Source organism: Dermochelys coriacea, chromosome 24, assembly GCF_009764565.3.
Source record: "Dermochelys coriacea isolate rDerCor1 chromosome 24, rDerCor1.pri.v4, whole genome shotgun sequence".
Classification (NCBI taxonomy): Eukaryota; Metazoa; Chordata; order Testudines; family Dermochelyidae; genus Dermochelys; species Dermochelys coriacea.
The window spans coordinates 13527503-13544475 of NC_050091.1; the positions used below are offsets into that span (position 1 = coordinate 13527503).

Genomic DNA, 16973 nt, shown 5'->3' on the forward strand with positions numbered 1-16973 from the left:
TGTGATTACTGGACGATGCACACCAGGCAACGAATCCAGCTGTTGCCTGCCTCGGGCATTTGGTGCCAGCAACAGGGGGAGTGGGCACAAGGGTCTCCATCACTCGGCGGGGTAGAGCAGTAATTAGTTAGGGGCCCAGGCCCTCTGACAGGGCAGGACACCAAACAGTCAGGGGTCCTGGCTCTGGTGGACCACCAATAAATGTAGGCTTTTTGGCCTAAGGTGGGGAGCCTGCTACCCCTGGGTGAGGTGGCAGGGGTAGGGGGACCTGGGCCCACCCGAATCCACCAGGTCCCGGCCCAGGGTCCGAACAGTTGTGGAGTGGTACACCAAGAGGTCAGTGGGGAAATTCAGCCACAACGCTGGCCAGCTGTGAGTGAGAAAACAGCCAAATTGTATTCAGTTCTCCAGGCAACTTCCTACACTCCCATTCAAGGGGAGGGGTAGAAATACCTGGGTCCCAGTTTCGTTGATTATCCCGCCAGGATAAAACTGCTAATGGCAGCCACAGCAACTCCTCAGTGTCTCCAGCGACTGGCAGCTCTGGCTGTCCCTCCAGATCTGAGGCGCTAGAGCGGTCACTGAGCTGGAGATCCTGCCTTTTATACTTCTGGTTCCAGTCTCGCCTCTCTGCTTCTGGTGGGACGGACACGGGTCTCCTGGTCCAGTCCACCAGGGGTCAGTTGTGACTGTCCCTCTGGCCATTTCAAAAGGAGGCCACACTTCGCTGCTACAGGTTTCAGAGTAGCAGCCGTGTTAGTCTGTATTCACAAAAAGAAAAGGAGGACTTGTGGCACCTTAGAGACTAGCAAATTTATTTGAGCATAAGCTTTCGTGAGCTACAGCTCACTTCATCGGATGCATCCACCAAATGCATCTGATGAAGTGAGCTGTAGCTCACGAAAGCTTATGCTCAAATAAATTTGTTAGTCTCTAAGGTGCCACAAGTCCTCCTTTTCTTTTTTCGCTGCTACAGTAACTTCTCCACTGAAACCTTACATGGCATATCTCGTATGATTCGCTGCTATTTCATAATATTGGTATCCATAATATCATGAATGGTCACCCACATTCCATACAGCATCACAGTCACTAGCTTGGACGTTACCTCTTCACCACCCTGAAGTATTCATGGGCAGAGGGTTTCTCTGGAACCGCTCTTTGTCTTGCCAGCTAGTTTTCCTTACCAGCTGCTCTTAAGTTAAGCCAAAGCCTCCCCCACACTAAATATCCCAGTGATTGGGTCACATGGTGTTGGAAATTATTTCAGAGCTGCCACAAAAAGATTATAGAAACTACGTACTTCAAGCAACACCTGGGAATTATTATTAATTATTATTATTTATTTCAGCAGAGCTTGGAGCCCCAGTCCTGGCTCATGACACCGCTGTGCTAGGCACTGCACAAACACAGAGCAAAAAGAGAGTCCATTTCACAGAAAGCCCAAAATGCATAGAGACCTGGGTTTGTTCCCGGTTCTGCCACTGGAGAGACCGAAGATTCTACTGGGTGACCTTGGCCAAGTCACTTCCCTACTCTGTGCCTCCGTTTCCCCATTTGTAAAAACTGGAAGACTGCTACTGATCTCCTTGGTAAAGTTCTTTGAGATCTACTGATGACAAGCACTAGAGAAGACCTAGATATTGCTATTATAATACACAGACTCTTCTATAATATACTACACCTAATAGATTTTAAACTATTTGGAAATCTAGAACCAGGATGAAACTTTTAGCAAGCAGTCTGGAACCTGTTGGATTCTATGTGGTTTGAAAACATTCTAGAATCTAGGGATGTCCTAGATCCAGTTCGGAATCTAGAACCCATGGACTTTGAGTTGGAATACATTGAGAGGCTTAGAATAAATGAAATTCCAGAGCCAGCTAGTGATGCAGAATCCAAGAGAGTCAATTAAGTTAGAACACAGTCAGAGACCTAAAACCAACAAGATTCTGGAGCTGGCTACTGATCTGGTGCCATTGATGACCCACTGAGTTTGAAAAAAATTGAGAGACCTAGAATGCATGGGAATCTAGAATCCAGGGACACTGCAGGGTTTATAAACTTTGACATAGCTGGAACAAATCAGGTTTTAGAAACATTGGGGATCTAGGAACAACTGGATGGCAAGTTTATAACTCTCTCTAAGTCTGGGCAATCTCAGACAATCTCCTGTTTTGTGTTCTTGACTTCTGACCCATGTCTTCCACTAGACTCAGGGGCACTGCTGTTGAGATCATCAGGAAAAGCCACCTTGACCAGAGTGAGAAGAGATATTCTGAAGACCTGCCAGAACTTCTCCCCTACTAAGAGGTATAGGTTGGGGGAGAAGCAGGCATTGAAGCAGGACATGAAGGTGAAAATGACCAAGAGGACCCCTGTCACCAATTCTGGCACCTCCTTCTTGTACAGCTTCAAGTCAGGTAGAGGTGGTGGGGCAGCTAGTCGAGGAAGAAGGAAACCACTGTGTGGAAGGTGATGAAGAGCAACACAGCAGAGGCCAGCTGTGGGGTCTTCATGGTCTCTGTGGTCTCAGGAATTTGCCACTGTGGTTGGTGGGAGTGCCATGATATCTTGTTCCACAGTACCCTGGGAAGAGACAGAAGAGGGGTTGGAAGGGACGACAGTGAGGCGACAAGGGAGAGTGGAAGAGGAGAAAGGACAAACACCGGAGTGGGTTAAGAAGGTAACATTGGAGGGGACCTTGCTGGGCAACCTCTGGTCCTCCAGAATATCCAGGCTGGATATTCCCATAAACTGGGCTATAGCCAGTGGAACTCACTGCTACAGGATAGAGCTGTAAGCAGTAGGGGAGGACAAGGGGGATAGTAGATATGGGAGGAGTGGAGAAGGGGACACTCTAGGAGACCAAATATACAGCTATGCAGAGAATACAATGTAGCTGTGATCTGGATGACTGGCTGGCACAGGGGAGCAGGAAATAGGCCATGGGGCCTTTCCTCTCTCTAGGATAGCCAGCTCTAATCTGGCTCCACGGCAGGGGATCAGAGCTACTCAGTTAGGAGGGAATCAGTGCTGTTGACTCCAAGCATGTCGGAGCTGGTGCCAGTGGAACTCATTGCTACAAGGAAGAAAAAGCCACCCCTCCCCTACCCCATCTCTTGTGCTCAGCTGCCAGTCACAGGAACTGTTGCTACACCCTAACTCATGAGAGGGTGCAGGGTCCTTCTCACCTCATTGTAACACAGAAAGCCTCAATCCATTGAGCTATTTCTCTGCACCCCCGCTCTGCCAGCCCTGCATCAGGGACCTCGGGGATTTTAGCTCTCTCTGGGATTGCCTCCTTCACAGCCTTATTAGCATGGAGTCCTGTCTGCTCTGGAGAATGGCCTAATGGTTAGAGAATGGTGGAGGGGCTGGGAGATAAGACTCCTGGGCTCTGGGACGGATGTGGGATCTTGTTGCTTAGACTCTGAAAATGGGGAACTGCTGATTAACTGATTAACGTTAAACAAAACAGACAAATTCACCCACGTCACAGACCTCCCCTCCTACCACCTCTGTCTATTGAGTGCCCTGGGGTTAACCGGTGGCAGGGACTTTTACAGGCTAATCCCACTGATACCCAGTGGCAGGGAGTCCCACTGGTTTCCCTTTACAATAGCAAATTTTTTTGGCTCCTAGGTGGCCTTAGCAAGGAAATTCCCCTTTAGACCCAACGCTGGGCCCTCTTCCCATTGTTTTGACTCACCTGGGCAGCGGGTGGTGGAAACACGGACCCAGCAGAGAGACTCAGATGACATGTGATTGCCCAGCAAAGCATCTGCGTATCTGTCCCCACCTCAGCTTTGCCCTGTGTGTTGAGTTCACTCCCCTTAACTCTGTGTCTTCTACATGCTCCACCCCCACCTGCTCTCTCACATTGAAAAGCTGCAATCCATAAATGGAAATGGTCATTCGGACACTATCTTAGCAGAGCAACCACCTAAGAAACAGCCATTGCTTGAAAACTAGCCCTCACTCCCCTCCCAGAGACAGGGCTAGAACCCAGTCGGAGGTGTAGTCATGGCCCCAAGCCCAACTGTGCTAGGCACTGTATAAAGACAAGAGAGAGCTTACTGTCTAAGGAGTCAGTATTTGCTAGAGACCAGGTCCAGGTCTCAGGAGGCCTTGGTACCATTCCTGGCTCTGCCACTGGCAGACTAAGTGACCTTAGCCAAGTCACTTCCATACTCTCTGCCTCAGTTTCCCCATTTGTAAAAACTGGGAGACTGCTACTGACCTCCTTGGCAAAGTTCTTTGAGACCTACTGAGGACAAGCACTAGAGAAGAGCTAGCTATTGCTCTTATAATACACAGACTCTTCTATAATACACAACACAAAATGGATTTTATACCATTTGGAAATCTAGAACCCCCATGAGATTTTTAAATCAAGAAAGAATCTGGAACCTGTTGGAGTCTATATGGTTTTAAAACACTCTAGAATCCACTGGGGTCCTAGCACCGGTCAGGAATCTAGAACCCATGGACCCTATTGAGTGTGAAGACTTTGAGAAACTTAAAACAAAAAGATTCCAGAGCCAGCCAGTGATGCAGAACCCATGAGAATTAGTTAGGTTAGAATACATCGAGAAACTAAAACAAACAAGATTCTGGAGCCAGCTAGTGATCTGGAACCCTTAACGGCCATTGACTTTGAAAAAATTGAGAGAACACATGGGATTCTGCAGATAAAAGGAATCTGGAGTTGGTTTATAAACATTGAGATACCTGGAACCCATAGGGTTGCAGAACCATCAGGGATGAAGAAACAAGTGGTATGACAAGTTTCCAATGCTCTCTAACTCCAGGCACTTTCAGGCACTCGTGACCGACACCGGCACCGCATTCTTGTAGAGCAGCAGGCCATGGCAGAGGTGGTTGGGCAGCCAGCAGATGAAGGACGACACCACCGCAGTCACCATGACTTTGAAAGGCTTCCTGCTCCTCACCATCCCCTTCTTCTTAATCTCCAGCCCCTTCCGGCCCTGGCATCCCACACTGGTGAGGAGGGGCAGTAGGGCATCCAGCAGGAACTGCACCCTGAACAGCAGCAGATGGAGACGTCTCCCCCAGGCTGGTGTCTCGGCTCCGTCCCCCTCTCCAGAGGGGGTGTAACTATTCTTGCAGACAACTCCAGGAGTTAGGGAGCACTGAGGGTGAAGGAGACCAGCTACACGCCCATGACCAGCTTCCTGATCCGGGTCACAGTGTGGGAATGGCAGCACCAGACGGGGGTCAGGAGAGAGTGCAGCGGTACCGGCAGTGAGGGTGAGGAGAAAGATGGCAGAGAACATGCCCAGGGAGAGGTAGGCGTTGAGTTCATACATGTCCAGGCCGAAGACCCAGTGGAAACCCAGCTAGAGGGGCTTTGAGACCCTAAGGAGGAGCAGGAAGAACACAAAGGGGATTGGAGGAGACAGAAGAGCGGAAGGGAGAGAAAGAGACAGACATGTGCAGCCCGTGCCCTAGCAGTGAGACACAAGGCATTTTATTCTCCTCCCTGCACAAACCAGTTAGGCTGCAGCCACACACAGGGCCCACTAGACCCCACTCCCCTCAGAATTCAACCTTGGTCTCGTGTACCATGCCGCTGGGAGCTGTTTTCCCAGTAGCATTGGGTTCCCGTCGGAGTTCTCAGGGTCCCAGCTCCGTGGATGGGGCCTGTGTAATGACACTCTGGGGAGGGCTGGGTGTGACGGAGATTTTATCTAGAATAGAAAGGGGAAGCATTTCACATAGTTGTCTCACCCAGAGATGTACCCACAACATGTAGATAACACAGGACCCCTCATAGCTATTGACCTGCTCTAACCACTAGACCCCCCGCCCCGAGAGCTGGGGACAGAACCCAGAGTCCTTACTCCCAGCTGCTCCCTGCACTAGCTCATAGGACCCCACTCATCTCCCAGAAGCGGGGACAGAACCCAGGCGTCCTGGCTCCCAGCACCCCTGCTCTAACCCCCAAGACCTGCCACTGCTTGGCTGGGAGTTGCATCATTTGTGACTCAGATTTTGTTGTGAGCTAAAGGGGCTAGGTGGTTATCTCTGGGTCGTGGTGCAACCCCCTGTCAGGAAAGGACTTCTGCAAAATACAGCCCCTTCCTCTTCACAGGAGTATGCCTCAATCGATGAGCTACTGGCCAAGCATCTAGTGCATTAGAGTTGGGGGGCTGGGAGCCAGGACTCCTGGGTTCTAGGCTACGTTCTGGGAGGGAGAGGGGCTAATTTTAAAGCAGTGGCTGTTGCTTAGGTGGTTTATTTGCTAAGACAGTGTCCAATGATCATTTCCGTTCATGGTTTGCAGCTTGTAGATCTCAGAGAGCAGGTGGGGGGTGGAGCATGTAGAAGACACAGGAGTTAAGGGGAGTGAACTCAACACACACGAGAGGGCTCCGGGGTGCAGGGGACAGACACACGGACGCTTTGCTGGCCAAACACACGCCACCTGAGGCTCTCTCTGCGCTGGGCCTGTGTTTCCAACACTCGCTGCCCAGGTGAGTCAAGACAATGGGCAGAGGGGTCTGAGTTGGGTCTAAAGGGAATTTCCTTGCTAAGGCCCCCAAGAAGCCACAACATTTGCTCTTGTAAAGACAAACCAGTGGGGCTCCCTGCCACTGGGTATCAGTGGGATTAGCCTATGAAACTCACTGCCACTGAGTAAGAGTGAGGTTAGCCTGGAAGACTCCTTGCCACGGGGTATCAGTAGGGTCCACAGGGGGCACTCAATAGACAGAGGTAGTAGGTGAGGTCTGTGACATGGGTGAACATTTCCCCCTTATTTCATGTTAGTCAGATGAGTTGCTCCCTGTTTACAAAACTCTACGCCAGCGGTTCTCAACCTTTCCAGACTACTCTACCCCTTTCAGGAGTCTGATTTGTCTTGTGTACCCCCAAGTTTCACCTCACTTAAAAACTACTTAAATCGGACATAAAAATACAGGTGTGTCACAGCTACACTATTACTGAACAATTGCTGATTTTCTCATTTTTCCTGTATAATTGTAAATTAAGTGGAATATAAATGTTGGCCTTACATTTCAGTGTATAGTATATAGAGCAGTATAAGCAAGTAATTGTATGAAATTTTAGTTTGTACTGACTACGCTAGTGATTTTTATGTAGCCTGTTGTAAAACTAGGCAAATAGCTAGGTGAGTTGATGTACCCCCAACAGACCTCTGCGTACACCCACCCCTGGCTGAGAACCTCTGCTCTAAGCCACAAGACCCCCCTTTCCGCCCACAACCCAGGAGTTTTGACCCCCACCCCACACCCAGGAGTCCTGGCTCCCAGCCTGCCCTTCTCTACCCATTAGGCCAGTCTGCAGAGCACAGAGGACACCGTGCTAACAAGGTCGTAAGGGACGCAGTCCCTGCCACAGGCAATAGCCCAGAGGACCTTGCTGCAGGGCTGGCAGCACAGCTGGGGGACAGTGAAGCAGCTCGGTGGCTTGAGGCTTCCTGTGTTAGAATGAGAGTAAGAAGGAACCTGCACGTTCTCACGAATCAGGGTGTAGCAGGAATTCCTGTTGCAGACAGATAAGTACAAGAGATGGGGTAGGGGAAAGGTGGCTTTTTCCACCTTGTAGCAATGAGTGCCACTGGCACCAGCTCAACAGAACAGACCCCCACCTCCCTGAGCCACCCAGTCACTGCCCTGGAGCCAGATCGGAACCAGCACCTCCTGATGGGGAAGGCCCCATCTCCATTCCCCACCCCTCTGAGCCAGCCCGTTCTCCAGATCGTAGCCACATGAAAGTATCAGCATAGGAGTGTATTTGACCTACTAAACTGTCTCCGTCCCCACTCCTCCCACATCTACTATCCCTTTTTCCCTCTGCCCATAGTTCTACCTTGTAGCAAGGAGTTTCACCAGCTATAGCCCAGTGGCTGAGGCTATCTAACCTGCATATCCTGGAGGACCAGAGGGTTCCTAGAGAGAGCCTCTCCAATGATGCCTTCCTAACCCCCTCTTATTTCTCCCTTTCTCCTCTTCCCCTCCTCTGTCATCCCTTCTAACCCATTTTCTCTGCTCCCCCAGGGCACCATGGACCAAGGCAACATGACTCTCCCACCAACCACTGGGGCAAATTCCAGCCAGACCCCAGCAGCTGTGTGTGCCTCACACCTGGTCATGGCCGTATTGCTCTTCACCACCTTCCTGGTGGGTGTGGTGGGGAACGGGATGTACCTGTGGGTGCTAGGGCTGAAGATGAGGAGGACGGTGACCACGCTCTGGTTCCTTCACCTGGTCTCCTGCTACCTCCTCTTCACCCTGCTGATCCCCTTCTTTGCCGTCTATGTCCTCCTGGGTTTCCATTGGGTCTTCGGCATGGCCTTGTGCAAGTTCCTCAACACCTGTATCTCTCTGGGCATGTTCTCCACTGTCTTCCTTCTCACGCTCATCAGCCTGGACCGTTACACCCTCACTCACCACCCCATCTGGTGCCGGCATCACCGCACCGTGCCCCGAGCTCAGAAGCTGGTGGTGGGCATGTGGCTGGCCTCTTTCGGTCTCAGCGCTCCCTACCTGGCTTTCCGGGAGACGCACGTGGTGGACGGGGGAAGAATCATCTGCATTAACAATTACACCCTCTCCGGAGACTGGAACAGAGCCGAGATGCAGGACCTGGGGAGACAGGTCCACCTAGCCACCTTCATGATCCGGTTCCTGCTCGGCTTCCTGCTCCCCCTTTGCACCATCGTGGGATGCTATGGCCTGGTGGGGCTGAAGATGAAGGAGAAGAAGCTGGCATGGGCTGGGAAGCCCTTCAAAGTCATGGTGGCTGCAGTGGTTTCCTTCTTCCTCGGCTGGCTCCCCTACCACCTCTATCACAGCTTGAAGCTCTACAAGAAGGAGGTGCCAGAATCAGTGACGGATGCTCTCATGGTCATTTACACCTTGGCATCCTGCTTCAATGCCTGCTTCACCCCCATCATCTACCTTTTCGTGGGAGAGAAGTTCTGGCAGGTCTTCAGGACGTCTCTTCTCACTCTGGTCAAAGCAGCTTTTGTTGATGATCTCGGCAGCAGTGCCCCCGAGAATAGTGGAAGATAAGGGTCTGAAGTTAAGAACACAAAACAGGAGATGGTCTGAGATTGCCCAGACTTAGGGAGAGTGGAAAACTTGAATGCATCCGATGAAGTGAGCTGTAGCTCACGAAAACTTATGCTCAAATAATTTGTTAGTCTCTAAGGTGCCCCAAGTACTCCTTTTCTTTTTGTAAATACAGAATAACACGGCTACTACTCTGAAACTTGCCATCCCAGTGGTTCCTAGATTCCTGATGGTTCTAAAACCTGATGGGTCCCAGGTACCTCACTGTTTATAAACCCTGCAGTGTCCCTGAATTCTAGATTCCCTGCTCTCTCCAGAATCCCATACATTCTAGGTCTCTCAGTTTTTTTGTACTCAATGGACCGTCAATGGCACCAAACCAGTAGTCAGCTCCAGAACCTTGTTTGGTTTTGATCTCTCAATGTGTTCTCACCTAAGTGACTCCCTTGGATTCTACATCACTAGCTGGCTCTGGAATCTCATTTATTATAAGCCTCTCAGTGGGTTCATACTCAAAGTCCATGGGTTCTAGATTCCTGACTGGACCAAAGACATCACAGGATTCTAGAGTTTTTTCAATCCACATACAATCCAACAGGTTCCAGATTGCTTGCTAAAAGTTTCATCATGGTCCTAGATTTCCAAATAGTTTAAAATCCATTAGGTGTAGTATATTATAGAAGAGTCTGTGTATTATAATAGCAATATCTAGGTCTTCTCTAGTGCTTGTTATCAGTAGATCTCAAAGAACTTTACCAAGGAGGTCAGTAGCAGTCTTCCAGTTTTTACAAATGGAGAAACTGAGGCACGGTGTGGGGCAGTGACTTGGCCAAGGTCACCCAGTAGAACCTTCAGTCTGGTCAGTGACCAAACTGGGAACAAACCCAGGTCTCCTGCGTCCCAGCCCAGGTCTCTATCCATTGCATTTCCTTAAATTGTGGGACACGACCTGTCTTTTTGTTCTGTGTTTGTACAGTACCTAGCCCTGGGACATGGACTGTTATTTTACTTTGTTTGTACAGCGCCTAGCACAGCAGGGTGCTGGGCCAGGATTAGGGGTCCCAGAACTACCTGAAATAAAATATAATAAGTAATAATCATGACTGGGCATTCCTTGAATGACATAGTTTCCTTAAAGTTTGTGTGATGGCTCTGAAATTCTTTACAACCACTGCGTGACCTGGTCACTGGGATATTTAGTGTGTGGAGGCTCTGGCTCAGTTTAAGAGTGGCCAATAAGGAAAACAAGCCAACAGGACAAAAAGCGGCTCCACAGAAACCACCTGTCTGTGAACAGTTCAGGGTGGTGAAAAAGTAACATCCAAGTAACCAAGACGACTCCACCTCTCAGCTCCAGGCAAGTTACAAAACTTTGGCTAAGGCTGGGGACCAGCAGATCCAATGGACAATGAAGACTTGAAAAGACCTGCCTGGTGGATTCTCCATCACTAGCAATTTTTAAGGCAGGACAGGGTGTTTTTCTAAGAAATCTGCTCTAATTCAACCAGGGACTAATTCAGGGACATTCTGCCTGAGGTCAGAGTAGGGGACCACCATGCTCCTTCTAGCCTTAGAATCTCTGAATCCTTCCAGAGAACAGGCAGATGTTGTCAGGGTGGCATACCAGTTGTCACCTAGGGCCCACTGGAGTGTCCGAGGAAGCCAGACCTGCATAGGCAACCAGCTTAGGGTAGAGGTTGTAGGTAAGTTAGATATATGTGTTTTACTGTTCAGACAAAACAAGACTGACAACCATGACACTCATCACCTCTCGCTGATTCAAAATTCAATAAGATCTCATGGATTCTAGGAATCCTGTCCAGTTATTAACCTCTTGAGTCCCAGCTCTGTCAGTGTTTTCAGTCTGATCTGATCTGATATGGCCTAGATTTAGACATGTTTTCAAACCCCATGTATGTTTCAAAAGTCAATAGGATCCTATGAGGGCTAGATATTTGGCTGGTTCTTGAACCTTTGGGTTCTAGGTCTGCCAAGATTTTAAAACCCAATAGGTCCAGAACATCTTAGTTTCCAATCTCCTATATGATGTCCTAGCTAACATAGGACCAGTTTGGGTTTTAAAAAACTTGTCAGACCTAAATCTCAACAGGTCCAAGAACTACTCAAATATCTTATACTCATGGGGTACTATTCGGTTTATATCTATATCTGTCTACACACACACACATACACACACACACACAAGTTCTATATATTTGGCTAGTTCTGAAATCTCTTGAGTTTTAGGTGCGACAATGTTTTGAAATCCAATCAGATCTGACACTAAACTGGGAGGAGAGGTAGATACGCTGGAGAGTAGGGATAGGATACAGAGGAACCTAGACAAATTAGAGGATTGGGCCAAAAGAAATCTGATGATGTTCAACAAGGAAAAGTTGAGTTTTCCTGGGATCTGTCTGAGAGGAAGTCCACTAAGTGCTGCATTAGGGAGGCTGTGTTGGTGAGTATCTGAGTGTCTGTTGTGGGGACAGTTTGACCATGTGCTTGATTGGTTGTTTGAAAAGTGTGAATTCGGACTGCTTTGTTCCAGGTGAGCCTTGAGTGGGCCTGACTGTTATAAAAAGCCAGTCAGCTGCGAACCAGCTGAGCAGCGAACAGCAGAGAGGCTAACAGGGAGTTTGCCTGGGGAGAGCCCACTGAGGCTTACATCTTGCCGGCTTCTCTGAGTAGTTACTACAACTCCTGAGGAAGCTTGTAGAAGCAAGGTAATATGGATGGGGAGTGTTCAGCTGTTGTGACCTGCACTGGATGTGCCATGTTTGTCTTTCTTCCACAGGACAGAAGCAACTTTGTCTATACAAAGTGCAAGCTGGTCTCCACATTGGAAGAGAAGGTTCAAGGTCTGGAGAAGCAAGTATCAACTCTGCATTGCATAAGAGAAACTGAAGATTTCCTGGACAGACATCAGGGTATGCTTCTATGGACACAATGTTCTCAAGATTTAGAGCAGGCTGCGCAGCAGGGACAGGAGGATGGTGAAGAAATTTGGCAGCATGTGACCTCCAGAAGAAGAAAGGGGAGCGTCCATGTACCAACAACGCAGATACAGGTAAGTAACCGTTTTCATGTTCTCTCCACAGGTACTAATGCAGAGAGTGGACTAGATGATACATCTGCGGGAAGGGAACAGAAGGAGACTCCGCCGATTGGAAGGCATGAGATGCACTGTCCTAGGGATGGGGGTTCCACGACCACTGTTCCCAAGGGAAGGAGGCGGGTGGTGGTGGTCGGGGACTCTCTCCTCAGGGGGACTGAGTCATCTATCTGCCACCCCGACCGGGAAAACCGAGAAGTCTGCTGCTTGCCAGGAGCTAGGATTCACGATGTGACGGAGAGATTGCCGAGACTCATCAAGCCCTCAGATCACTACCCCTTCCTGCTTCTCTACATGGACACCAATGATACTGCCAAGAATGACCCTGAGTGGATCACTGCAGACTACGTGGCTCTGGGAAGAAGGATAAAGGAGTTTGAGGTGCAAGTGGTGTTCTCATCCATCCGCTCCGTGGAAGGAAAAGGCCTGGGTAGAGACCGTTGAATCGTGGAAGTGAACGAATGGCTACGCAAGTGGTGTCGGAGAGAAGGCTTTGGATTCTTTGACCATGGGATGGAGAAGGAGGAGTGCTAGGCAGAGTTGGGCTCCACCTAACGAAGAGAGGGAAGAGCATCTTCGCAAGCAGGCTGGCTAACCTAGTGAGGAGGGCTTTAAACTAGGTTCACTGGGGGAAGGAGACCAAAGCCCTGAGGTAAGTGGGATACTGGAAGGAAGCACAAGCAGGAGCATGCAAGAGGGGAGGGCTCCTGCCTCATACTGAGAAGGAGGGACGATCAGCGAGTTACCTCAAGTGCCTATACACAAATGCAAGAAGCCTGGGAAACAAGCAGGGAGAACTGGAAGTCCTGGCACAGTCAAGGAATTATGACATAAGCTTTCGTGAGCTACAGCTCACTTCATCGGATGCATTTGGTGGAAAAAACAGAGGAGAGATTTATATACACACACACAGAGAACATGAAACAATGGGTTTATCATACACACTGTAAGGAGAGTGATCACTTAAGATAAGCCATCACCCACAGCAGGGGGGGGGAAAGGAGGAAAACCTTCCATGGTGACAAGCAGGTAGGCTAATTCCAGCAGTTAACAAGAATATCAGAGGAACAGTGGGGGGTGGGGTGGGGGGGAGAAATACCATGGGGAAATAGTTTTACTTTGTGTAATGACTCATCCATTCCCAGTCTCTATTCAAGCCTAAGTTAATTGTATCCAGTTTGCAAATTAATTCCAATTCAGCAGTCTCTCGTTGGAGTCTGTTTTTGAAGCTTTTTTGTTGAAGTATAGCCACTCTTAGGTCTGTGATCGAGTGACCAGAGAGATTGAAGTGTTCTCCAACTGGTTTTTGAATGTTATAATTCTTGACGTCTGATTTGTGTCCATTCATTTTTTTACGTAGAGACTGTCCAGTTTGGCCAATGTACATGGCAGAGGGGCATTGCTGGCACATGATGGCATATATCACATTGGTAGATGCGCAGGTGAACGAGCCTCTGATAGTGTGGCTGATGTGATTAGGCCCTATGATGGTATCCCCTGAATAGATATGTGGACAGAGTTGGCAACGGGCTTTGTTGCAAGGATAGGTTCCTGGGTTAGTGGTTCTGTTGTGTGGTGTGTAGTTGCTGGTGAGTATTTGCTTCAGATTGGGGGGCTGTCTGTAAGCAAGGACTGGTCTATCTCCCAAGATCTGAGAGAGTGATGGCTCGTCCTTCAGGATAGGTTGTAGATCCTTGATGATGCGTTGGAGAGGTTTTAGTTGGGGGCTGAAGGTGATGGCTAGTGGCGTTCTGTTGTTTTCTTTGTTGGGCCTGTCCTGTAGTAGGTGACTTCTGGGTACTCTTCTGGCTCTGTCAATCTGTTTCTTCACTTCAGCAGGTGGGTATTGTAGTTGTAGGAATGCATGATAGAGATCTTGTAGGTGTTTGTCTCTGTCTGAGGGGTTGGAGCAAATGCGGTTATATCTTAGCGTTTGGCTGTAGACAATGGATCGAGTGGTATGATCTGGATGAAAGCTAGAGGCATGTAGGTAGGAATAGCGGTCAGTAGGTTTCCGATATAGGGTGGTGTTTATGTGACCATCGCTTATTAGCACCGTAGTGTCCAGGAAGTGGATCTCTTGTGTGGACTGGTCCAGGCTGAGGTTGATGGTGGGATGGAAATTGTTGAAATCATGGTGGAATTCCTCAAGAGCTTCTTTTCCATGGGTCCAGATGATGAAGATGTCATCAATGTAGCGCAAGTAGAGTAGGGGCATTAGGGGACGAGAGCTGAGGAAGCGTTGTTCTAAGTCAGCCATAAAAATGTTGGCATACTGTGGGGCCATGCGGGTACCCATCGCAGTGCCGCTGATTTGAAGGTATACATTGTCACCAAATGTGAAATAGTTATGGGTCAGGACAAAGTCACAAAGTTCTGCCACCAGGTTAGCCGTGACAGTATCGGGGATACTGTTCCTGATGGCTTGTAGTCCATCTTTGTGTGGAATGTTGGTGTAGAGGGCTTCTACATCCATAGTGGCTAGGATGGTGTTTTTAGGAAGATCACCAATGGACTGTAGTTTCCTCAGGAAATCGGTGGTGTCTCGAAGATAGCTGGGAGTGCTGGTAACGAAGGGCCTGAGGAGGGAGTCTACATAGCCAGACAATCCTGCTGTCAGGGTGCCAATGCCTGAGATGATGGGGCGTCCAGGATTTCCAGGTTTATGGATCTTGGGTAGCAGATAGAATACCCCAGGTCGGGGCTCCAGGGGTGTGTCTGTGCGGATTTGTTCTTGTGCTTTTTCAGGGAGTTTCTTGAGCAAATGCTGTAGTTTCTTTTGGTAACTCTCAGTGGGATCAGAGGGTAATGGCTTGTAGAAAGTGGTGTTGGAGAGCTGCCTAGTAGCCTCTTGTTCATACTCCGACCTATTCATGATGACGACAGCACCTCCTTTGTCAGCCTTTTTGATTATGATGTCAGAGTTGTTTCTGAGGCTGTGGATGGCACTGTGTTCTGCATGGCTGAGGTTATGGGGTAAGCGATGCTGCTTTTCCACAATTTCAGCTCGTGCACGTCGGCGGAAGCAGTCTATGTAGAAATCCAGGCTGCTGTTTCGACCTTCAGGAGGAGTCCACCCAGAATCCTTCTTTTTGTAGTGTTGGCAGGAAGGTCTCTGTGGGTTAATATGTTGGTCAGAGGTGTGTTGGAAATATTCCTTGAGTCTGAGACGTCGAAAATAGGATTCTAGGTCACCACAGAACTGTATCATGTTCGTGGGGGTGGAGGGGCAAAAGGAGAGGCCCCGAGATAGGACAGATTCTTCCGCTGGGCTAAGAGTATAGTTGGATAGATTAACAATATTGCTCGGTGGGTTACGGGAACCATTGTTGTGGCCCCTTGTGGCATATAGTAGTTTAGATAGCTTAGTGTCCTTTTTCTTTTGTAGAGAATCAAAGTGTGTTTTGTAAATGGCTTGTCTAGTTTTTGTAAAGTCCAGCCACGAGGAAGTTTGTGTGGAAGGTTGGTTCTTTATGAGAGTATCCAGTTTTGAGAGCTCATTCTTAATCTTTCCCTGTTTGCTGTAGAGGATGTTAATCAGGTGGTTCCACAGTTTCCTTGAGAGTGTGTGGCACAAGCTGTCAGCATAGTCTGTGTGGTATGTAGATTGTAATGAACCAACCTTCCACACAAACTTCCTCGTGGCTGGACTTTACAAAAACTAGACAAGCCATTTACAAAACACACTTTGATTCTCTACAAAAGAAAAAGGACACTAAGCTATCTAAACTACTATATGCCACAAGGGGCCACAACAATGGTTCCCGTAACCCACCGAGCAATATTGTTAATCTATCCAACTATACTCTTAGCCCAGCGGAAGAATCTGTCCTATCTCGGGGCCTCTCCTTTTGCCCCTCCACCCCCACGAACATGATACAGTTCTGTGGTGACCTAGAATCCTATTTTCGACGTCTCAGACTCAAGGAATATTTCCAACACACCTCTGACCAACATATTAACCCACAGAGACCTTCCTGCCAACACTACAAAAAGAAGGATTCTGGGTGGACTCCTCCTGAAGGTCGAAACAGCAGCCTGGATTTCTACATAGACTGCTTCCGCCGACGTGCACGAGCTGAAATTGTGGAAAAGCAGCATCGCTTACCCCATAACCTCAGCCATGCAGAACACAGTGCCATCCACAGCCTCAGAAACAACTCTGACATCATAATCAAAAAGGCTGACAAAGGAGGTGCTGTCGTCATCATGAATAGGTCGGAGTATGAACAAGAGGCTACTAGGCAGCTCTCCAACACCACTTTCTACAAGCCATTACCCTCTGATCCCACTGAGAGTTACCAAAAGAAACTACAGCATTTGCTCAAGAAACTCCCTGAAAAAGCACAAGAACAAATCCGCACAGACACACCCCTGGAGCCCCGACCTGGGGTATTCTATCTGCTACCCAAGATCCATAAACCTGGAAATCCTGGACGCCCCATCATCTCAGGCATTGGCACCCTGACAGCAGGATTGTCTGGCTATGTAGACTCCCTCCTCAGGCCCTTCGTTACCAGCACTCCCAGCTATCTTCGAGACACCACCGATTTCCTGAGGAAACTACAGTCCATTGGTGATCTTCCTAAAAACACCATCCTAGCCACTATGGATGTAGAAGCCCTCTACACCAACATTCCACACAAAGATGGACTACAAGCCATCAGGAACAGTATCCCCGATACTGTCACGGCTAACCTGGTGGCAGAACTTTGTGACTTTGTCCTGACCCATAACTATTTCACATTTGGTGACAATGTATACCTTCAAATCAGTGGCACTGCGATGGGTACCCG

The 16973-nt window shown here is 48.9% G+C and overlaps 2 protein-coding genes across 2 annotated transcripts in view; one reads left to right on the forward strand and one right to left on the reverse strand.

Moving 5' to 3' along the window:
- The window catches only part of LOC119848098, a 63382-nt gene that overhangs the window by 15637 nt on the left and 30772 nt on the right, over positions 1-16973 (forward strand). Inside the window, exon 2 of the mRNA XM_043502290.1 lies at positions 8046-9059. Within this exon, the coding sequence (XP_043358225.1) occupies positions 8046-9059 (1014 nt within the window). The remainder of the gene's footprint in view (positions 1-8045; positions 9060-16973) is intronic.
- LOC122457355 (probable G-protein coupled receptor 33) lies at positions 4768-5664 on the reverse strand. The gene has a single exon (XM_043501923.1). The coding sequence runs from the start codon at positions 5331-5333 to the stop codon at positions 4821-4823; it is 513 nt and encodes a 170-aa protein (XP_043357858.1). The 5' UTR covers positions 5334-5664; the 3' UTR covers positions 4768-4820.

Coding starts and splice junctions, on each gene's coding strand:
- LOC122457355 (XM_043501923.1), bottom strand. CDS start 5,333: ATGTATGAACTCAACGCCTACCTCTCCCTGGGCATGTTCTCTGCCATC.